Source organism: Genypterus blacodes, unplaced genomic scaffold (assembly GCF_046128005.1).
Source record: "Genypterus blacodes isolate CSIRO-AG114 ecotype Tasmania unplaced genomic scaffold, CSIRO-AGI_Gbla_v1 ptg000129l_1, whole genome shotgun sequence".
Classification (NCBI taxonomy): domain Eukaryota; kingdom Metazoa; phylum Chordata; class Actinopteri; order Ophidiiformes; family Ophidiidae; genus Genypterus; species Genypterus blacodes.
In genome coordinates, this window is record NW_027466931.1 from 617009 (window position 1) to 640000 (window position 22992).

The 22992-nt window shown below is 43.8% G+C and overlaps 5 protein-coding genes across 7 annotated transcripts in view; 3 read left to right on the forward strand and 2 right to left on the reverse strand.

Annotated features, from left to right (window-relative positions):
* Positions 1-1977: 1977 nt before the first annotated feature.
* cfi (complement factor I) lies at positions 1978-7680 on the forward strand. 3 transcript variants are annotated; one of them, XM_076162990.1, is made up of 18 exons: positions 1978-2078; positions 2229-2485; positions 3037-3374; positions 3445-3598; positions 3760-3823; positions 3904-4072; positions 4182-4375; positions 4473-4583; positions 4666-4827; positions 4993-5031; positions 5111-5131; positions 5279-5415; positions 5638-5741; positions 5862-5966; positions 6097-6272; positions 6754-6855; positions 7158-7306; positions 7443-7680. In XM_076162990.1, exons 2-18 carry the CDS (start codon positions 2357-2359, stop codon positions 7509-7511), a joined length of 2223 nt encoding a protein of 740 aa, XP_076019105.1. In that variant the 5' UTR covers positions 1978-2078; positions 2229-2356; the 3' UTR covers positions 7512-7680. The 3 variants fall into 3 exon arrangements, with proteins under 3 accessions (XP_076019105.1, XP_076019106.1, XP_076019104.1); XM_076162991.1 differs by having other exon boundaries at positions 2009-2485; positions 3037-3226; positions 3269-3374; XM_076162989.1 differs by having other exon boundaries at positions 2009-2485.
* LOC143010617 (protein NLRC3-like) lies at positions 7499-12483 on the reverse strand. Its single transcript, XM_076162988.1, has 9 exons — positions 12397-12483; positions 12024-12161; positions 11667-11816; positions 11323-11471; positions 9430-11245; positions 9082-9255; positions 8750-8923; positions 8453-8626; positions 7499-8128 (listed from the first exon to the last, which is right to left on the reverse strand). The coding sequence occupies exons 2-9, from the start codon at positions 12134-12136 to the stop codon at positions 7927-7929; spliced, it is 2952 nt and encodes a 983-aa protein (XP_076019103.1). The 5' UTR covers positions 12137-12161; positions 12397-12483; the 3' UTR covers positions 7499-7926.
* A 3011-nt stretch (positions 12484-15494) lies between these two features.
* On the forward strand, positions 15495-17480 carry LOC143010636 (dickkopf-related protein 2-like). Its single transcript, XM_076163047.1, has 5 exons — positions 15495-15586; positions 16033-16202; positions 16514-16670; positions 16754-16888; positions 16978-17480. The coding sequence occupies exons 2-5, from the start codon at positions 16041-16043 to the stop codon at positions 17364-17366; spliced, it is 843 nt and encodes a 280-aa protein (XP_076019162.1). The 5' UTR covers positions 15495-15586; positions 16033-16040; the 3' UTR covers positions 17367-17480.
* A 3105-nt stretch (positions 17481-20585) lies between these two features.
* LOC143010600 (GTPase IMAP family member GIMD1-like) lies at positions 20586-21557 on the forward strand. Its single transcript, XM_076162971.1, has 3 exons — positions 20586-20796; positions 20896-21158; positions 21288-21557. The coding sequence occupies exons 1-3, from the start codon at positions 20586-20588 to the stop codon at positions 21555-21557; spliced, it is 744 nt and encodes a 247-aa protein (XP_076019086.1).
* A 1255-nt stretch (positions 21558-22812) lies between these two features.
* The window catches only part of aimp1b (aminoacyl tRNA synthetase complex interacting multifunctional protein 1b), a 3221-nt gene continuing 3041 nt past the window's right edge, over positions 22813-22992 (reverse strand). The window contains exon 7 of the mRNA XM_076162972.1: positions 22813-22992. This exon is cut by the window's right edge and continues 109 nt beyond it. Within this exon, the coding sequence (XP_076019087.1) occupies positions 22935-22992 (58 nt within the window). The 3' untranslated portion in view covers positions 22813-22934.

A 22992-nucleotide genomic window follows, 5' to 3' on the forward strand; every position in this document is an offset into this window, starting at 1 on the left:
TTTCATTTAATTTTGTACAATGACCATGACGAGTCCGTGTAACATGCAGAGAAACAAAAATGACAAGTTGGCATTGTCACTCATAAATCATACAATTTTGTTTTTTTAAAACAAGCTTTTCACTGACACAACCTCTCTCAAAAAGGCTTTGGTTGGTCTGATGTAGCTGGTGCCTGTGTGTTTGTGTGTGTGTGTGTGTGTGTGTATCATCTGAACAGCTTTTCTATTCATCATCATTGTACGACGTTCTTCCATATCTTTGTGTTTTGTTTATTTAAGGTGAGACAATATTATGTGCTTTATGGCAGGAAATGGTTACCCAATATTTACTGGCTTTACGTTACGAAATCATGATCCAAGCGGTGCAATAACAATATAATGAATAATGAATTTAGCTTGTTTGTTTTGAGTGATGGTTTCCTGCTTCATTTATAAAGTCTTATTTATTATTATGTGTGAAATACACACAATTACAAAATGTGTGGAATATGTGCAGTACAATTTTAAAGCCATACTTCTCTTGCTAGTTGCCTTTATGCACTCAAGGACACAACAGTGTCCAACCCTTTCTTCCTTCCTTCCTTCCTTCCTTCTTTATATTAAGTCATGTTTTGTCCGACACACTAGCTGTGATATTTGATGTGCTTTGTCGGATTTTTTTCACATAAAACAAACCAACTGGGATTTACATTTGTCATCATGGCATCATATGTTCTGTCCTCTGATCTAAAATCTATAAAATGGTGCATTGTCTTTTTGATATGAGCTCTGGATTAGACAGATGTCAAAATAAAAGTCATCGGTGGACATGACTTTTAGCACATACTGAGTGTGAATGCAAGGATGTGATTGGTAAATGGAATCACATCACACCTAAATCTAGTATCCATATAATTGTATCACTTCACTTTTCTGCACTTCCTCACTAAACCATGTTTCATTTTTGGACTTTTTCTTATATTCTTGATGGTTGCGCTTGCTTCAAATAAATTCTATAGAGGAAAGGAGAGAAAGTTTGACCCATCACAGCACCACCACCCAGTAGACAAACACTACACTCACTTGAGTGGTAGGAATTTACTGCTTGCAACAATGAATGCCACATAAAAAACATCATCATCTAGAGGCCATTTGGGGCAACTCATCCAGATTAAATTGACGTTTCTACACTGAGGCTATGATTTTTTTTTCTCATTTCCCGGATGTAAGGGGCGCTGTTTTTGAGACGGCTGCTCCTTACAAATCCCACACATTTGAATTTGTGGAATTTGTAGAGAAATAGAAAGTCAGTCTTTATTCATTCATTTCTTTTTGTATTGGACAACGCATTTGAGCCATGGTGACAGTGCTTCTGATGTAAATCTAGGGGGTGTATGGAATTAAATTTTGGTTTACTGATGTCATGTTCAGTTACAATCATGAATTTTTATTTACGGTACATTCTTATGATCTGTCAGCATGAAGGTCTTTCTGTGTAATCTGTGTCGGTTTGTTCTCCGAAAATCACAACCAAATAAATGAATCTGAACAAAAATGTGTCTCTGCTGACGTTAGTTTCATGGTTTCCTGAACTGAACTACATCACCTCATCACACACACACACAAATGTGCTGTTTTCAAAAGATATAGCAATTTCAAAATCGTGATACAAAACAAAATGGGTTTGTCTGTCTGATGTCTTTCTCACTCTCTTCCTAAACTGTACTGAGGTTTTGAAATGTTTTTTATTGAAACAGCGTTGAACATTAACTCGTGCGCATATTTGTGTTTGTGGTGAAATTCATTATTGTTGCTTTAGGTTACTGGAATTTGGTGCTCGGACTCTCACATTTAGTTAAACATACACCCCCCCTCTCACACACAAACAAACAAACACGCACGCACGCACGCACGCACGCACGCACACACGCACACACAAGGAGGAGCATGGTAGAAAGCCGTCCAGTATGTACCCCTTGTTAATTCAGGATACTGATCATGTAACATCACAGCTTGGCAGTGTGTTTGTCTGTGTGTATTGGATTTTCCGTTGTGATGACATAAACCTGATTACCCACTCACACTGTGGTAACTTAAAGGTTAGCCATGTGTATGAGGGTTTAGGCTATGTGTTGGCGTTCGACATGTAGCTGTTGTGGTCATAGTTACCGTAAACATCCAAGGAATAAACGTAAGAAAATGTTTGATTTTGTGTGTTGTAATTTGTGTGTGTGTGTTTCTGTTAACAGTGACAAGTCGGGCTAATGATTGATTGACGATATTATCAGCAGACAGCAGAAACCGATCAGTCAAAGCATTCATTTACAGAGGGACAAGCTGTCTGTCAGGATATTCTCAAATCTCCCAATACGTGGAGATGAAACACATCTCTGGGCTGAGGGGAAAGCAAACCTCTTCTTCTCTGGAGGAAAAGAGCTTGGTCAGGATGAGCTCAGCAGGAGTTTCTCTCCTCCTTCTATTTCTTCTTGTCTCCCCATCGACAACCGTGAGTGAATAATAAGCACTAAAAAGCTGAGTTAAAGACAAACATGATCAATCAAAATAAAGTAGCTTTAAGCTTAGATGTGCAATTGTTTTGAAAAAAGGAAAAATCTAATTTTCACAAGAATTAAATAACTTGGTTTTACAGAATGACAATTTTGACAAAATGTTTTTAATTGCATTAAAATTCCAGTCATTTTAACAGAATTCGTTCGAATTTCACAAAAGGTTAAATACGTATATATATATATATATATATCAGAAAATACAAACAATGTTGTCTTGGAATGGAATATGTATGCAGGAAATTTTGACGTTTATTTGAAATGTATAAGTTTAAGTATGTTGAAGGCCAAAAAGTGTCAAGTAGAAGAAAAAGAAGTAAAATAATGAGTGAAAACATCAATGAGTTCACCCCAATCACCCCAGTAATAGGTATTTGATAATAGATAGATAGATCATTTTACCATTAGCTTGTTTCTTGTAGGACGATCACAGATTGATTCTATTCTATGCATTTCTAACTGGGTTAACGGGTTTTGATTCATCCAACAGGCGAGTCGAAAGGAACTTGACAAGCCGGCTGTCATCATGGAGCAGATCAATCAGCAAAACATACAGCAGCTCCCACCACATTTACTCACCCCTGGGAATACTAACCCCGCCCATGCAGATACTAGTCCCACCGTTGTGAATACTAGGCCCTCCACTGTGACCACTAGACCTACTCCTGTGACCACTAGACCTACTCCTGTGAACACTAGACCTACTCCTGTGAACACTAGACCTACTCCTGTGAACACTAGACCTGCTCCTGTGACCACTGGACCTGCTGCCACATCACAGCATGTTGAAGACCCATTTTTGGGCCCGGCCGAGTGTCTGGATAAGCAGTAGGTGCTGTTTGCTCTGAGTGTCTGAGCGTGTTTGTTTGTGTGGTTCTTACCTGTTTCTGTCTCGCAGGTTAACACGTGCGTCATGTGACATGGTGTTCTGCCTACCATGGGAGCGATGCATTGAGGGACATTGTTCCTGCAAGCTTCCCTATATGTGTCCCAGAGAAAATGTGGAACCAGTTTGTGGGCGAGACCGAAGGCAGTACAGGTCTTACTGCCAGGTAACCACATGGAGCCACTGAGCAAGGCACTAATGGCCTTGACAAAAGTTCCTATTAAGTTAGTTTGTTTTGTGTTTGTTTTCTATGCGGATGGTCCATGATTACACAAGTATGGACTGATGATAGACACTCAGTGTGGGTGATTGTCATTGTGATTGTAGGTGATGGCTGTCTCCTGTCAGAGTAACCAACCCCTGTTGTCCCACTTTGGGCAGAACTGCAAAGGTTTGTTCTCAATAAAATGCACATGCTTTTGATTACATTCCTGCTAACCTTTAACACCATCGTTCTCCCTGTCGCCTCAGATGTGTTCAGGAGCTCCTTAGATGCAAAGACAGGCGTGGTGAAGCTCTTCATAATTCATAGTGGGAGCTCAGGAGGAGCAGAAAGTGATGGAGAGGAGGTTCTGGTGTGTAAAAAGCTGTGGGACATGGCTGCTGCTAATGTAGTTTGCAAGGAGCACGGACAGATGTTGTAAGTCCGGAGTCCAGATTTAAATATTAACTTATGACTCGTGAGAATGGCAGTCTTTCTTTTTTCAACAACAACAACTCAGTGTCTCTGTTTGTCTGTTTGTGCGCAGTGGTGCAGCATTGGCTGACTCTGTGTCGTCCACTTCTCTGATGAGGGATCCTCGCAACTGGTCATTGCCACGCAGCTGCGTTAGCATTCGCTGCCAAGGTTACGAGACCTCCCTGGCCGAATGTGTGATCTACGACAGGATCATGATCGGCCAAAGGAAGGTTGCTACAGCAACCTGTTATCAGCCATCAAATTGTCAGTTACTACTTCTATTCTATTCTATTCTATTCTATTCTATTCTATTCTATTCTATTCTATTATATTATATTCTATGTGTGTGTTTGTGTTTCAGCTTGGGATTCCTGTGATTTCAAGTGTGCTAACAAGAAGTGTGTGTTTCTGAACCAAACATGTAATGGAGTTGATGACTGTGGAGATCGCAGTGACGAGATGTGCTGCAAGGGTAAGACAGAAACACACACACACACAATTACCAACACTGTGTGTACAAACCTTCACAGCGTTGGTTGTTGTGTGTATTTCAGGGTGCAGGAACAAAGCTTTCCGCTGCAGTACAGGTGTGTGTGTGCACGAAGAGGCGGTCCATGACAAACTGATTGACTGTCTGGATGGCGAGGATGAATCAGAAAAACACGCGCCAGATCCTGGCCTCTGCCCGGGCGGTCAACATTGTCAGAGATCCGGAGGTGAGTCCAGAGTTGTGTCTGGAATATTACAACATATCTGTCATCCAATGGACGGCCAAGCATGTCAAAGTCACTGTAGAGAGGCAAGTTTATTTTCTGTGTGAGCAATAGTACGATGCCTTTCACATTCACTCAATGGTGATACGTTTTCCATTTTCGACTCAGGAGTGGAGCGTCAGGTCGACCACCGCCTCAGAAACACAGGTACGCCTGAAACCTGCTGGACTGCGTTTGCTGCTGTGATTTTTTGGTGGCGGTGACGATGATATTTTCTCTTTTTCAGACTACACCTCTCCTAAAACTGGTATGTAGCCTAAATAACAACTAATTAACAGAAATTTTAGCTTTTGTATGTAAGGTAGATTTAGTAGATTGCGTGTGTGTGTGTGTGTGTGTGTGTGTGTTTGTTGTGTGTTGTGTGTTGTGTGTTGTGTGTTGTGTGTGTGTGCAGAGACAATAAAAACCAGGCAGTATCTGGAGGATAAACTGTATTGTGGGATTCCCAACGTGACCACAGTGGACATTGAGGAAGTGCAACAACGGCCTGGCCGTGTTAAGAGAGTGGTGGGCGGAGTTCCTGCAAAACCGGTCAGTTACACACATTTTTGATGCAAACAGTGCCGCCATGTGGTCATTTATATTCTCACTGCACAACTCCACGTTATTTGTCTCTCTATTATGGCACAATGCAGAAAAGTCATTCACAGCATTTTTGATCAATTATTTCCTTAATAATGGTGACATCATTCCTTTCTGCTGTTTCACATGGCTGAGCTGTGTGTGTGTGTGTGTGTGTGTGTGTGTGTGCAGACTCAGATCCAGTGGCAGGTTGCTCTGCAGGAGCATGCTAAGATCGACTGTGGAGGAGCGTACATTGGAGGCTGCTGGGTCATCACCGCCGCTCACTGTGTCAGGTACGACCGAGCAGCCAGCAAACAGGGAACTGATCGGCCTCCCTGTCTTGCTCTCCCTCTCTCTCCCTCGCTCTCTGTCACAGTGATAACAGGACTCTCTCTCCCGTATCTCCCTCCTAGGCAGTTCCCATCTGCGTTTAAAGTGAAGTTTTCTCTCTGGAAGAAGGGCAGAGCTCAAGACACGACCGACATCATTCCTGTGGAGGACATTCACATCCACCCCAAGTATATCTATCTATCTATCTATCTATCTATCTATCTATCTATCTATCTATCTATCTATCTATCTATCTATCTATCTATCTATCTATCTATCTATCTATCTATCTATCTATCTATCTATCCACCCATACAGGTACAACCCCCAAACGTATGAGAACGACATCGCTCTGGTCCTGCTGGAGAAGCTTCCGCAAAAGCAGGAGTGTATTGTAGACAACCCAGCCATCAGTGCCGTCTGTGTTCCCTGGACCCCCCGCCTCTTCAATCCCAACCACACCTGCACCATCTCTGGATGGGGACGAACTGGAGGTAAAACACTTTGTGAATGTCCTCCCTTGCTTCCTTTTTTTATTTTTTATTTTTGCAATTTGTTTTTATTGAAGCAAACATTGTACATGACATTGTGCTTACAGTTGTAGGATATTTTGGAAAGAGGAGAGAGAGATATACAGAGAAGGAAGGAAGGTTGTATTATCACTACTATTGTTGTTAAACTTTATACATAGACCCTGAGGTAGAGTACAAGTAGATTGGAATTGCAATGATGTCATAGGGTACATACGGTTCTTACTCCCTTGCTTCCTGTCAAAGTCCACTATCAGCTCCTTTGTCCTCCTTATCAGCATTGCTATCGAGTGTGAAGTTATGACACCAACGATTTTCTGTTTCTTCTTCAGTCACTCATTAAGACGCATCGAACAAATCAATGAAATGTGTTATTCATTATGCAGATGTCATTTTGTAAAGTAATCTTACAAATAAACGTGTAATCAAACACTTTTGTCTGCAGGTGGCTCAGCTGCTCATGTGTTACTCTGGGCCAACGTCTCCCTCATCGACAACTGCCAGAGATTCTACGGGGAGCGCTTCAAACCGGGCATGATGTGTGCAGGTGTGTATGTGTATGTGTGTGTCAGCTGAGCGAATTTATGCAAGTACATAAAGTGATAATCCTTAAGTTGCTCATTCATCCCATGGAGACGCCAAGAGAAGAAACAATTGACCACCTCACTGTGACCTATTCCATTTCCCATGGAATATCTTAGTTGTTGTTCGCTAACCAGCTGTCATTATTTCCTACGACCAGTAGATGTCAAAGTATAACAGATTGCTGGGATTGCCATTTGTATGTACTTTGTACCTTTTGTACACAATTATTGCTGTGTGTGTGTGTGTGTGTGTGTGTGCTTGCAGGTGATCTGGATGGCAGCGTGGACTCATGTCAGGGGGACAGCGGGGGACCTCTGGTGTGCCAGGATGAACTGGGCGTCTCCTACCTGTGGGGCATCGTCAGCTGGGGGGAGAGGTGTGGTCAAGCTGGATTCCCTGGAGTCTATACACAGGTAACACACAGGTTTCCCAATGGCTGGCTCAGGACCCAGCCAGAGGACGTAGGAGACTTGGAATGGGCCACCACTCGGTCTCTGGTACAAACATAACCTGATTTTTACATGTGAAATCTTTCTTTCTTTTTCTCAGGTTGCTGATTACTTTGATTGGATCAGACTTTATACAGGCTGGCCTGCTGTCACCCGTTTCAATTCCTGAAAACATACACACTCGCACACACAGACACAATACTCATATAAGTTGTTTAATGTTGTTTTGTTACCATAGACACACATATTCATCACAGTATCATTGTGGATGTGGTGTAGTTGTCAATTTGGATTTTTCTGTAATTTGCTAAACTGCATTAAAACACTGTTGAAAATCATGACGATTGGATTATTTATAATGGTTCCCCTTGTGTGAGTTGGTAGCTTGAGACATACAGATCTGACATACAGGTTAAACAAAAAAACTTTCTTAGGGTGAAAAGTTAAACACTAAGAACAGTTAAGTGCTCATACTTTTGGAGATTGTCAGATGTAATCCAAGTTCGTTTGGCCCTGCAGAGAAGCAAACAACTTGACAGTCACCTCCAACACAACATCACCCTGGTTTTACAACATAGGGAGACTCACAGAATGGACCCCCCCCCCCCTAACCTGAGCCTCTGCAGTCTACACTTTGCCTTCTGCAGCTGATCAGGCAGCAGCTTCGCTCCTGAATCCCGCAGCTCATTGCCCCTCAGGTCCAGCTCTCCCAGGTGGAAGGGGTTGAACTTGAGAGCTGCGGCTAAATAAGCGCAGGACGTCTCTGACAAGCTGCAGAAACTCAGTCTGAAAAAAGAACGAGTTCATATTATGTTGTGCATTCGTTCCAAAAGATTTCAGATTTCCATCAGATTTTCCTGTGACAGCTACAAGGTCTGATAGTGTTTCTCCTGATGCCCTTTAGGTCTGACAACTTATGCTGTTTGTCTGTTGTCGGTGAACACAGAGTTTGGTTCCAACAATACAGCTGTATAAAATGACCTATGTTAAATATATACATTAAAACAAAACACGAAGTACAACAAAACAGCACCATTTCATGATAAATCATCAAACATATTGCCGGGGAGTGGCAACTGAATTACTAAACTTGATGCTATAAATTCTGACCTGAGTGTGTCCAGCTCGCAGTTTGGACTCTTCAGTCCAGCACACAGCAGCTTCACTCCAGAATCGTGCAGCTTGTTGTAGCTCAGATCCAGCTCTCTGAGATGGCAGGAGCTGGACTTCAAAGCTGAGGCCATGTACCTGCAGGACGTTTCTGACAAGCTGCAGTACCTCAAACTGTAAAGAACAAAACATTTAACTAGAATACCAGCCTGATTAAACCAGCTGTTATTTCATAATATAATAGAAGCTGTCAAAGCTGTCATCAGGGTTTGATTAAATTCTATAAGTGTGTCAGACCTGAGAGTGTCCAGTTTGCAGTTTGGACTCTCCAGTGCAGCAGCCAGCAGCTTCACTCCAGAATCCTGCAGCTTGTTGTTACTCAGGTCCAGCTCTCTGAGGGGGGAGAAGCTGGACTTAAGAGCAGAGGACAAATAATCCCAGCAGGCCTCAGACAGCGAGCAGTCAGTCAATCTGAATACAGATACACAAATGATTTAACGTTAGTGTGCAAGGAAAACTGCAGGATATACTTCAAGACTTTCTATATCAGTCGACCATCAAACCCTGAAGGTGATAGGAATGCTAACAAACAATCACCTCAACAAAGGACCAACAAAATGCTATCTGACCTGAGTGTCTCCAATCTACATTTTGGACTTTCCAGTCCAGCACACAGCAGCTTCACTCCAGAACACTGCAGCTGGTTGTCACTCAGGTCCAGCTGTCTCAGGTGGGAGGGGTTGGTCTTCAGAGCTGAAGCCAGAATTTCGCAGTGCTGTTTTGACAGTCGACAGCCTGAAAGTCTGTGATAACAAATTTAAAGAACATTATTTAATCAGAGCAGGAGTATTTAGTTGTTTGGCAGCTGCATCCAATTGTCAACTACATTGGATTTTGCATTGAAGTTTTTGTAAAAATGGCAGAATATAAAACAGACACAAGAACACAGGCAATCTAGGGGACAGAACAGGACTCACCGAGCCCCTTTGCAATTTCTCACAGCAGGAATCAGTCGAAGGCGTCCCTCCTCGGATGTTCTGTATATCGTCATGTCAAGAACATCAAGAACCTCCTCTGACATCTGCAGCATGTAGACCAGAGCTGAGCAGTGAATCTCAGAGAGTTGGGTCTTTGATTTGTTCTCCGACTTCAGGAATTCTTGGACTTCTCGATGCACTGACAGCTCGTTTACCTCCATCAAACAATGGAGGATGTTAATGCTTCTGTCCGGAGAGATGTTGTAGGTGCTCATCTCTTTCAGGTTGTGGATGGCTGACTGAATGCTTTCTGCACTGTTCCTTGCCGGACCCAGCAGGCTTCCTAGCAGCCTCTGGTTGGACTCCAAGGAAAGACCATGAAGGAAGCGAACAAACAGATCCAGGTGGCCATTTTCACTCCTCAGGGATTTGTCGGTAGCTCTCCTCAGGAAAACATCCAGTGGTGGGTCACAGATACGGAACTCACCCCAGTCTTTTCCAAGAAACATCTCCAGCACCTCATTATTGCTGTTTGTGTGGCAGTGAAAGATATAGACTGCCGCAAGAAACTCTTGAATGCTCAGATGAACAAAGCAATAGACTGATCTCTGGAACAGCACAGAGTCCGTTTTGAGAATCTCTGTGCAAACTCCTGAGTTTACCACAGCGTCTGTGATTTCAAGTCCATACTGCTCCAAGTCTTCTTGGTAGAAAATGAGGTTTCCGTTCTTCAGATATTCAAACGCCAGCCTGCCCAGCTTCAGAAGAACTTCTGTGTCATTCTCTGTCAGTCCCAGTTGACTCACCTTATGTTTCTCTGCGTACTTCAGCTTCTTTCTCTTTGTCTGGAGTAGCAGGAAGTGTGAGTACAGCTCTGTCAGGGTCTTGGGCAGCGCTTGATGCTCATCTGTAGTCAAGATGTGCTCCAGAACTTTGGCCGTGATCCAGCAGAAGACTGGAATTTGGCACATGATGTGGAGGCTCCTGGATTCTTTGAGGCGTGAGATGATTCTCCTGCAAATCTCTTTGTTGTTGGATCTGTTTCTAAAATACTCATCTTTCTGAGGATCGGTGAAGCCTCGAAGTTCTGTGACTCGGTCGACACATGTTGGAGGGATCTGATTACCTGCTGCAGGTCGGGAAGTTATCCAGACGAGACCAGAGTGAAGCAGGTTCCCTTTGATGAGGTTTGTCAGCAGAATGTTAACTGAGGTCTTCTTTGTCACATCAGACACAACTTTGTCTCCCCGGAAATCGAGTGTCAATCTGCTTTCATCCAGACCATCTAAGATGAACAAAACTTTACAGACAGCGAGCTTCTCTGCTGTCAACGTCTGTAAAGCTGGATGGAAAACACAGAGAAGCGTGAGAAGACTGTGCTGCTCATCTTTGATCAGGTTCAGCTCCCTGAAGGAAAGTTGAATCACCAAACTGACATCTTGGCTTTGTAATCCCTCAATCCAGTCAAGGGTGAACTTCTGCACCAAGAAGGTTTTTCCAATGCCAGCAATGCCATTGGTCAGAACGACTCTAATGGGTCTCTGTTGTTCAGGTAAGACTTTAAAGATGTCCTGGTACTGGATTGGAATATCGTGAAGATGTTCCATTCTTGAAGCTCTCTCTAGCTGCCACACCTCATGTTGTGTGTTATCCTCATCAGTGTGTGCCTCGATAAGGTGGAGCTCAGTGTAGCTACTGTCAAGAAGTGTTCCACATCCTGTTGCTGCAGTTTCCTCCATTGCAAACTCACATCTTCGTCTGAGATTCGATTTATGCTGGTCTGACATCTCCTGCAGTTCAGCATCATCCTTAAGAACTAGAAGAAGGATAGGAAGAATTAATTAGGTTCAAAATCTACATCATACTGCAGAATAACGAACTCTTGATTCTTACATTTATCCAGATTGGTAAGACTGATTTTGATCCTTTCCCTACACCAGGGATAACAAGAGTCTCCTGACGGACCACTATAGTCCCAGTCGGAGGAGATGCACCGTCTGCAGTACTGCTCTGCCTCAGTATCGCCACTCCACTTCCTGTGTCTGTGGAGATAAATGCAAATGTCATGATCTCAACAATGCTGCAGAGACAATTGAATGCAACCTGCAGTCTCTCACGCCAGCCATTGGGCCTCATACATCAACCACGCATGAGCACACTGTCACCTGTTTTGACACAGAAATTGTGAGGGTTGACTGATAAATTGTGAGCTTGACACGTTATAGCAGTGCTCTTACCTTGTTTGTTCTGATTCAGGTTGGATTTTGAACACAGGAGGGTATCCCATGGAGTGCTCACTCCTATTCTCCAAATAGTTGATTTCTAGACAGTTGGCGCTGTTCTCCTCTGCCTCCTGACAGTCGCTCATCTTATCGGCTTCAGCCAGTCTGGAGATGGAAGCACAAAATATTCAGTTGATCAAAATCACAGAGAGCCAAATGATCTTAAACCCCAAGCAAAGTCGCCAGGAAGGAGACAGAGAAATTCCTTCAAATAAAGGTTGATTAATACGTTTTTTCTTCTCTCTTTTTCTATAGAAATTTAAAACATTTTCCACCATTGTTTTCCAGTGTGTGAAGAAGTCGTGCTCTCACTTTGCATGCTCTGGGTGTTGTCCTATGGCACTGTGGCGATCCGTTGTTGCCAGGAACATTGCTCTGTCCTTCTCTTTCTGTATTCTGTTGCTGAAATTGTAGACTGAAGCCATCGGGAGACACAAATGTGATGTAAGTCTGAGGACGAAGCACAGTTTCAGCTGTATTGAATCGATGCACGTTTATCTGCCTGGTTAATCTGTCACTCCGCTGTCCTAGGCAGGCACCCTCCAGTTCCCAAGCGGACGCTCTACCCACTGAGCTACTGCCTCCCCCAGTGCGTGACAAGTTCATTCATTTATGTTTAGAGGAGTCTCTTAATTCTCCACCGTTTTTATTCCAGAATCAGCAAAAGAACATAAGGATAACTTACCAGACACCAGACTCGGTTTGCGCTCAAAAACTTACTTTTACTTTTACTTGTACTTTACTTTTACTTTCGTTTTCGATCACCACCACCTCATCCTGCCTGGCGCCCGTCAGTTCTAAATGTCACCTCACGATGGCACTGTTGTGTCTTAAATCGCCCACGGTCATCGCTGTACCTCATACCGACAAGCAAGCACACACACACACACACACACACACACACACACACACACACACACACACACACGCACACTCTCTCTCTCTCTCTCTCTCTCTCTCTCTCTCTCTCTCTCTCTCTCTCTCTCTCTTTCTCTCTCTCTCTTTCTCTCTCTCTCTCCAGAGACGTTGTGTGTGTGCGTGTGTGTGTGTTGTATAAGTTTCACTTTTCTCCCTGACAGCAACATTATCATCTGTTAAAAAGTAGATATCCTGCTTGGTACCTGTGCCTAAGACACGTCACCCCAAGGACTTCAACGGCTACAGGCCGGTGGGGCTTGACCACCCTCGGCCCCTGGTGAGGCAATCAATGGACCCACTGCAATTTGCCTACCAGCCTGGCATCGGGGTGGATGTGTCATTGCCCCCCTCTCCAAAGATCCCTCTTCCATCTGGAAAAGGCTGGCAGCACCGTGAGAGTCACGTTTTTTGATTTCTCCAGTGCTTTCATACCATTCAGCCCATGCTTATGAGGGACAAGTTGAAGCACTCAGGGGTGGACCACCATCTCTCCGCCTGGGTTCTGGACTACCTCACCGACCGTCCTCAGTAGGTAAAGGACTCGGCAGTGTCAGTCTGACACAATGATCTGCAGCACGGGGGCTCTCCAGGGAACGGTTCAGCAAAGTGCCATCTGTAGTTCTCTGACGACTCTGCCATCGTCGGCCTCATCACAGATGGAGACGATAGAGAGTACAGTGAACTGATGCAGGATTTTGCATTCTCCTCCCACACCGGTGAACATCCAGGGAATGGACTTTGAGATTGTAAAATCTTACGTCTGAACGACAAACTGGACTGGTAGGACAATTGCACTGCTCTCTATAAGAAAGAACAGAGCAGACTCTTTCTGCCCAGGAGACTCCGGTCTTTTGGAGTGGAGGTGGGTCTCCCGAAGTCCTTCTTTGACTCTGTGGTGGCATCAGCCATCTTTTATTGAACAGTATGCTGGAGTAGTGGCATCTCAGCCAGAAGACTTTCCAATCAGCACCTCTCCCAGTAAAGCCGGTCTAATGATCACACCATGCATTATCCCCGATGAGCAATATGTAATGTATTCAGTCATTCATTCACCAATTGAATTTGAAACTTTTTTGTACTTAGTTGTATTGTTGTACTTCTGTTAGGCTCTACTTTGTTAGGCTCTTATTTGATCTTAATGGCCTTGATTAATGCCCTCTTATCTTAATAGAAATACAGCGTAAAAAGAATACAAATGTACATATGTAGTTAAAAGCATTCAGGTTTACTTATATACGTACAGGTTTACAATGAAATGATTTTCATATATACAGTTTTTCAATACAATGTATGCAAAGACTCTGTGAGTGTGTGTGTTTGTGTGTGTTCTGCATGTATGTTCTGAGCTAATAAGGAAACTAGAATGCACTCAGACAACGCATACCTCTTCCAAGGCCAGATAGTCCTCCACTCACGACTCAGGTTATTGATTTCTAAACCACAATCCGAGCCCAAAAATATTGACATTTGGCTGCCATTGTTGTTGCGGCACCACCATCAGATTAATAGACGTCACGTCACGTGTCCACCAAGTTGTTGATGTAAATGATAAAATCCAGAACCACAAGACAGCAAAGCAGATAAAAGGTATTAAAGGAAAAGGTCATACGCTGATGTCAAACCCTGACACCTGCCGACCGCAGGAATGTTTCCTGCTGGGAACACCGGGACGATGATGTCACAATGTTCAATGGGATTTCCTTCATCTGCACGCCCAAGCCCTTTACATATCGCCTGATCTGATCTGAATAGTGAATTGTGTGACCTTTATATGTAACAGTTGACCTTTACACACACAGAACATTACAGCTCTGTGTGTGTGTGTGTGTGTGTGTGTGTGTGTGTGTGTGTGTGTGTTTCATCCTGATACAGTCAAAGCGGTAATCACAAGATGATGAGATAAACACAAATATCCACACACACACACACTAACACGTTCGGATTATCTCACCTGTATCACATTTACACATTACACCCACCAGCAACCTTTAATGTCCTGAAGTTCTTCTCACCTGCAACTGTGTGAGTTTGTGTGTGTGTGTGTGAGAGAGAGTGGTGGAGAGAATGGCAGGAAGGAAAGAAGATAGAGAGAAAGAGAGGTTAACAATAGGTAATGTGATCTGCGAATGCAGTGAAATAATTTGATACATCACTAACATCAAAAGTAATCAACACACACACGAAGAATGGCAGTGAACGTTTTGCCTCCTAGCTAAACACACGCGCGCACACACACACACACACACACACACACACACACACACACACAGAAAAAGAGAGAGAGAGAGAGAGAGAGAGAGGGAGATAGAGAGAGAGACTAGCTGGCTGTGTGTGTGTGCCCATATAACATTGCCACTAATATCATCACTTACTCAAACAAATGACTTCATTAACTCTTTTATGTCCACCAGGGGGCAGATGAGCTTCAAAGCAGAATCATGTTACCTTTCTCTTCCTTTCATCTCCCTCCTTCCTTTTGTACTCTACTTTCCTTACTCATTCTTATGCTTTTGGGGTTATTTCTCTTTCTCTCTCTCTCTCTCTCTCTCTCTCTCTCTCTCTCTCTCTCTCTCTCTCTCTCTCTCTCTCTCTCTCTCCCTTCACCCTTGCCCTCTCCCTCCGCCTCTTCCCCTCTCTCTCTCTCTCCCTCTTTTTGTATCGATGGCAGTTGTTGAGCGGTGCGGGTGGGTATCGGTGTGTGTGTGTGTGTGTGTGTGTCTCGGGCGTAAAGCGCTACGAAGAGGCAGTGGGCGTGCAGCAGCAGGCAGCCTATAAAGTGAACGGCTAGAGCTCACCTGAGGTCTCACCTTCACCTCTCACCCTTTTGCTGAGGAGCAGCGCAGAGACGCAAAACACATCACACACATCCAACTGGGATTATTATCTTACTTCATCTTGGTTTTCTGTCATCAAAAAGTGAATTTCTGTGTGAGGAAGAGGACTCCATCCTGTAACAGGTAAAGTGATGGATTTCATGCTGTTTTTGCTGTTAGAAAACAAAAAGTAACACTCAAGAGTACGATTTTATTTTGAAATAATTGTTTAGTTGCTGTTAAACCAACCCAACCCACCAACCAACCAAAATACCGTTTTAAATACTTTTACCCTTAAAAAGCTTGATGTTTCCCCCAATTGTCTAATAAACATTAAACCTATAGGTCATCATAGTGTGTCTTTTACTAAAGAGGAAAACGAGACATTTACGATGTTTAAATCGAGGCAAACAAATATTTTTTAAATTCACCACAATGCTTTCAAACAACCCTAAAGTCTCGACATACAAACAATTGGAAGTGGAATTTGCTTTGATGTAATATTTATATATTTTATTTATATTTTTGTATATATCCGCGTACAGGTGATTTAAATGCATGTGCATGTTTACGTTTTTTTGTTTGCGCAGGCGTCGTCATGACGTATGCAGTGCAGCTGTTGCTGTGTCTCGCGCTGGTGCCGGCGTTACCCCGCGTGGAGGCGCGTGTCAGGCTGAACTCCATCAGGACGGTGATCCTCAGGGAGGGGCACGCGCTGCCCGCCAACCGCAGCAGTTGGGAGCCAAGCGTGGATCTGGCGGTACCAAAATAAACTTCTTTCTTTCTTTCTTTCTTTCTTTCTTTCTTTCTTTCTTTCTTTCTTTCTTTCTTCTTCTGCTTTCACCAAAGTATGATTAGATTTGATATGATTGTTATGGTAACTTATTCAATTAGTCTTAAAGTGTTGATTTTGTTTGAAAGTGTTGAAAGTGTTGACAACTACAGCTAATAACTGGTAACCCCTGCTGAGAGAGGACTATGTTCTGTGATTATGGTGTTAATATGATGTTGATGATGATGGTGGTGATAACAATCGTAATGTTGTTAATAATCATCTTCCTCTCTCTGCAGCTATACCAGTGCATGAGTGACCTGGAGTGCAGCGAGTGGAGCTACTGCCACGCCCCCGCCGGGGGCCCCGCCCACTCCCGCTGCCAATCCTGCCGAAGGCGAAAGAGGCGATGCCACAGGGACGGAATGTGTTGCCCCGGCAACCGCTGCAGCAACAGTAAGCTAGCATACATATTGAAACAAGTTTTTGTTGCTGCTGCACTCCTCTCATTCTGTCCGTCCATCTCTGTCTTTCCTCAGATATTTGTGTTCCTGAAGTAGACACCTTTCTGTCTCAGAGGATCCCAGATGCAGATGGAGGGATGAGTGCTCTATCTAAGAAGAAAGGATGGAGGAAGAGAGGAACAGTGGACAGTAAAGCTTCCTCTATCAAAGGTAAGGAATCTAGCATCTCTTTATGAATGTCACTTACCTCAAACAGAACATACTCATCTCATGTATCAACACTGTATCCTGTGTTGCAGGTCAGGTCGGGGATCCCTGCCTGCGCTCCTCGGACTGTTCGGACGGTTTGTGCTGCGCCCGTCACTTCTGGACTCGCATCTGTAAGCCCGTGCTGCGGGAGGGACAGGTTTGCACGCGGCACCGCAAGAAGGGAAATCACGGCCTGGAGCTTTTCCAACGCTGCCAGTGCGGGGAGGGACTCGGCTGCCGTGCACTGCGGGACCCAAACGCCCGGCCTTTGTCCTCATCGTCACTGTTGGCACTGGCCGCGAAGTCCAAGTTTGCATCGTCCTCACCTTCCTCCTCATCTCGCCACTCGTCTCCCCACACGTCTGTGTTGTCCTCGTCTCCTTCTTCGTCATTGTCATCAGTGGCAAAGACGAGACTACATATGTGCCAGAAAAAATGAGGACGGATGGAAAGAAGGAAAGATTAATGAAAGGGGGACCAAGAGGGGAAGAGTGCATGTAAGAGGAGAATAGTATAGACAGGAGGAAGGAGTACAAGTCCCTCTGCCAATGACTGAGAGAGAAAAGGAGCGAGGACTGGATGACCACACCTGTTCACACCTCTGAAAACGCCAAAACCACCCCGCCCTTTAACAGCTGTCCCAGATGCTAATTAGCTTCCTGTCTGGCTCCATTCAGGATCTGAAACTCAGATCTGGTTTTCCTCTCAGCGTCTAGACAGTCCCGAAACCACTTCCATATCCGGTTTTGCCCCATTTACGCAAACAGGAAAACCTTTAATGCTAAAAGACCCCAAACATGTCTGCTTCAGGAACTCAGGACACCAAATTACACCACAGAGAAACAAGCAAAACATGCTGTAACTAAGTACTGTATGGAGCCATTACTTAGCAATAGTATTCAATCGATTAATCTGTGTACAGTTTAATGTGGTACTCCAATAATTATGCAAAATAAAATGATTGTTGCGGTAGTTATATCTGAATTTGGTAACTTGTCAATTGGAGTGTTTTTGGTTTGGCCAGACGAAACATTGGCAAAAATGGTACAATTTTGCTTATTTCATTTATGTACAAAGCAAATTTGGTTTTGGATTATTGACGCTTTTGGAAAGTTGCACGGGAGGAAGAAAATGTAATTTGTTTGTTTGCACTGTTGTGGTTATTGCTGTGATAAACTTATTTTTATATAAGTTGTTGTATATTTTGGATGAAGTATGTCTGTTACTTGTCTGTTATATTTGACAAAGCTTATGTCAGTCTGCTTTGTTTTGATTGTAAAAGGAACATAACGTCTAATGTCAGACGCGTTGTGGTTACACTATTAAAAAGGATTCTTTGACTTTCATGTTTGTTTGTTTAGTTTGTACTCTGCTGCATATCTGTACCACTTTCTATAGGCTGATTTATAGCAACAACTTAACAGAACAGAACAGAGAATGTGGAACACAAGGGTGCCCAGGTAGGAACATGTCTGAGGCCACTGCTTTACTGTTTTCAATCATAGTTTGTGGGCAAAGATCAGGGTCACCAGGGGGGGGTTTCGGTTTACCTGTTCTGATACCATCTCCTGAATCATCACTCAGTCATCAGTAACTCCTTGCTTCCTTTTTCGCAAAAAATTTCAAAGTGGCAAACACACAACAACAAATGATTTAAAATGAAATCAAATGAAAAGAGTAATGAAACTGAAAAGTCCTCTAAGAAGTAAAACATGCTCACAATGGTTTCCATCAGATCAAAGGCTCCTTGTTTCTCAGCCTACGGCGAAATGTTTGATCCCAGAGCTTCAAGTTCAATTACAACATCATCTGAACCTTTTGCTCATCATTCTTCTTCTTCTTTTTCATTTCATTTAATCACTTTAAATTTGAACCCCGACCGTTGTTCCTTAAACGAATCAGGGACCATTAAACCCGGTGCAGTCAAACATGTCAGACTCAATTCTTTGTTTCGTTCTTTGTGTCTGCTAATAATCACAAATGCCTCAGATTGCGACTCCGTGTGGTTTATCAGGATAAACTCTGCGCAGATGACGATGTTTCTATTAGTGGCAGCCCCAGGTGCCGACGGCTTCAACTGAACCTCTACTTATTTAAACAGGGAGGGTAGACAGCATTCCGGGCTGCTGAATGCTCTTTATTCGTCCAAATCCTCAGAGTTTTCAGGCTGTCACACAAAATCACCGCCATGTGGTTTGTTAAAGTCACGAGTGCACAGGTTCTCTTCAATCTAAGATTAAAATCAAACGCGCACCTGTAGATATAGGTTGGTATGGCAGGTTGGTCTCCTCTAATATGAGTATTTACTTGTCTTGTGTACCCCTTGAGCTGTTTCAAACCTCCTAATGGGAAACAAATACTCATTATTGTAAACTTAAATGTGCCTTTTTTTGCAATAGCAATAATTAGTGTCATTTCCTCAAGTTGTTTGTTTGGCACACAGAGCGTTCTCCCCCCAAATTTGCCTGCGAAGTTGGGGAGAGCGTGTGTGTGAATGCAGGCATACATGGAATGAACCCAGTAGTATTGCTGGTATTGATCCGGAGAGTGTTGTCACCCAGAGTTACCCAGCTACCCAGAGTTTTTAGAAACGCACAGGACATTGAATTTTTTGATCTTCTTTTCCCCTTCAGCTGGACATGTATCAATGTTTGTTAGGTATGTAGTTTGTCCACTGTTGTTGTTTTTGTTGCTGTGAAATTAGAGCTAGAGAATTTCGGAATGTGCAACCTGCAAGGCCCTCATGTACTGCACATGCATGCTGTTACCTAGCACCCATGATTATGGTTCAACACCTTCATGATGTGGCCTCTAGAGGCCGCTGTCCAAGCTACAATGTCAACCACAGTCCAGAACAGCAGTTATTCCCTCTCTTCCGCTGTAACCATGTCCACCCTGCTCTTATCTGTGTAATGTGAACCAGCTCGTCAGCTTTACAGCCTCATAAAACGACAGATACAGACAGAATGAGTTATTCTTTAACCAGTACCACACACTCACACCCACACACACAACAGTACATCCTCCCATACCAAGCTGTGTCACTGTGTCTTCATTGCCTTCACCTGAGCAGGTAAGAGTCGTTTAGTAAACTTTTATAACTTGTAACACAGTTACATCATCAGCATACGACAGCACACCTATACAGGCTCTTTTAGGTTTGGCAAGCTCATGAATTTCCCTGTTGTGGGACGAATAAAGGATCATCTTCTCTGAAATAAACCTTTTCTGGACTCTGTCATTTTCAGCTCTACATTTTTTGTCTGTTTGGCTTTTTGTTTTATCTTTACTGAGGCTCAACATTATGCCAGCCAAGGTCTTAATTCCTGCCTTGGGTGAAATGAACGCCTTTGGTTGGATTACTTGATGTAGCATAGAGGCGAAGGAATATAGCACCGTAGTTCTACCATTTAGGGAGCCAAGGGACTGTAAAGATCACAGATTGGTATTCGTTTTGGGTCACCGCTCAAAATCATGTTGTTTGGGGAAATGTATCCATCCGCATTTTTTCTGGAGCAGGCAGCAAAGGAGTTGATGTGTCAAATATCAAACTTCAAGCAAGAGGCTGCAAACACTTCACTTTCAGTCTCACATTTGTCACTGTTAATCTGCGCTCAGGATCAGATTTTTGTCAGCTAAGGCATTATGTTGTGTCGATATGGTTAAGGCTCAGTTGAGTGACACATATTGTCCACAGATGGATCTCTGCTCTGAAGACAGTAGGCAATGCCATGGCAATGGCTTTTTCCCCAGCCTCATCAGCTGGGGTAATCGCCATGGTGATGGTAAACGGAAGGCGCTGTCCCTCAATGTGCTGTTGCTAGGAGAAAGGCAGAGTGGGAGGAGCTCTGTGGGGAATGCTCTGATTGGTCAGTGGATTTACAAACGTTGATAAACCACTAATAACTAAAATGACAGCATTGTATCAGCTATAAAATGGTTAATAGATTACATTTTTGTTTCGACAGGTGGGCAGGAGTTCCAAACAGGTGTCTGCTATTCTGAGGTTTCCATGACGACTGATTACCGAAGCCTAACCCGAACATTCCTGAGGTATTTCAGGAGGCAGGGGACAGAGTCAGACCTCACACTGACAGTAACTGACACGCCCCCTCTAATGCCCCGCCCACAGAGCATGTGTGAACTTTGCCCTGAGGGTGTGCACGTGCTTGTGGTTGTAGTGAGAGTCGACCTGCCATATGATAACCCACACCTGGAGCAGAGTGCACAGGTATGCACACACACACTCAAACGCACAATTGAAGATGAGCTCCCATAATGTAAGTCTGTAAACAGCTTCATGTTTATATTTAGGTTAGTGATAGTGATAGTAATAGTGTGTTTGTCCTCACATGTCCAGGGTCTCTTCGGTCCAGAATGGCACCATCACGCCATACTCGTTCTTACGCACACTGACCATCTGGAGGAGGCGGGGCTTCAACCATCAGTCTACTTAACCCAGGCCACTGAGTCTCTGAGAGTTCTATCCAGGAGGGTGGGAGGCGGAGTCTTCTTTATGGACAACACCTGTGATTGGCCAGCAATCAGAGGACGCCCGCTAAGGGACAAGCTGCTCCGCCTCTCTGCTGCGAACCATCACTCTGCTCTGAGAGTCAGGACAGAGGCGTAGCAGTATAATATGAGGCTTGATTAGTTCTGAGCCTTGACAACACAAAGTGAGCTGCACCGCTCTTTTGCCTTAATCGCAATACGGTCAACAACATGTTCTTGTTTTGTGTTCCCCATGTTGGGATTTGATTGGTTTAATGTGGATGATTGTGGTAATATTGTTAAACTGTAAATGTAAATATTTGTAGCCTTTGTGCCATTTTTGATGCTTAACCCAGGAAGAGTGGTTGTTGTTGTGGTAACAAACAACAGGCCTCCAAACAAACAAAGTGAAAGAATGAAAATATAGCAGAGCGAGCCTTTATTCCATGAGCTCTTTAGCAAAGCAAGATGCAGGGAAACAGATGATGTGGTTGCCGTTACTCAGTCTGGATTTAATCAGTTTGCACCATCAGAGCTGCTCCGCCTGAAACGGACGACCGTCTCTTCTGTATCCGAAGGCACTAGCTGCGATCATTAGCCACGCTAACTGCATGATTGACAGCAGCTCATTTTGTGGTTGTCTCGCCAGTGATTCTGACTGTAAGGCCTTTTTTTCCAAATTAAAGCAGCACTGTGCACATTGTGGTTTAAATGTTAGTTTGGGACATTTTGATGTCCAACAGATTATAAAACTTACTGCCTGTGAGTAGGGAGGATGACATGTTAGCGCCTGTGATCCTTCCTCCTCTTCGTACTGGCTGTGAAATGTGTCCTCTCAACTCAGACTGCACTCAGCAAAAAGCCACAATCCTTAATATGTGAAAAAAGTGTCTGCAAAGTTCCAAAGAAAAGATGTCTGAGTTACAGTACACCGTGGAAGGAGGAGAAGAAGGTTGGTTCTTATTTGCTTAGAACTTGTTCATAATATAGTAGGGAGGCAGTGGGCAGTGGCTCAGTGGGTAGAGCTTCCGCTTGGGAACCAGAGGGTTGCCGGTTCGGACCCCTGCCGAGGCGCCCCTGAGCAAGGCACCGAACCCTCAATTGCTCCCCCCTCTGCGAAGGGTGGTAAATGTAATGTAAGTCGCTTTGGATAAAAGCGTCTGCCAAATGATCGAATATATAACATTGCTTGTGTTTCCTGGGATTGCGTTCTCGCCCAAAATAGACTGTAGATAGCATTGTTGCACGGACGGGTTTGGATACAAAACATTCATAAAGTAGCTGAGAGAATGTGATTGGAGATATACATGCAAACAGGAAAAATAAAACCAAAGAAAATAAATGTTTACAAAGCATTAGTGTCATTGAAGCACAGCGACATTTTACTTGGGAATCCAGAGGATAGGTTCAGCTTTTATTGTAAACTATTGTCAAATTAAAGGCTCCATTCAATGATCTGTAGGCGTGTGAGTAAATGCCAATTATCCCAAGAATGATGCAACATCCCTCAGTGTGTTTATCGGATGGTGCAGTTGGTGAGGGTCGGAGCCCTGCACAGGCCCTTCCCCTTCACC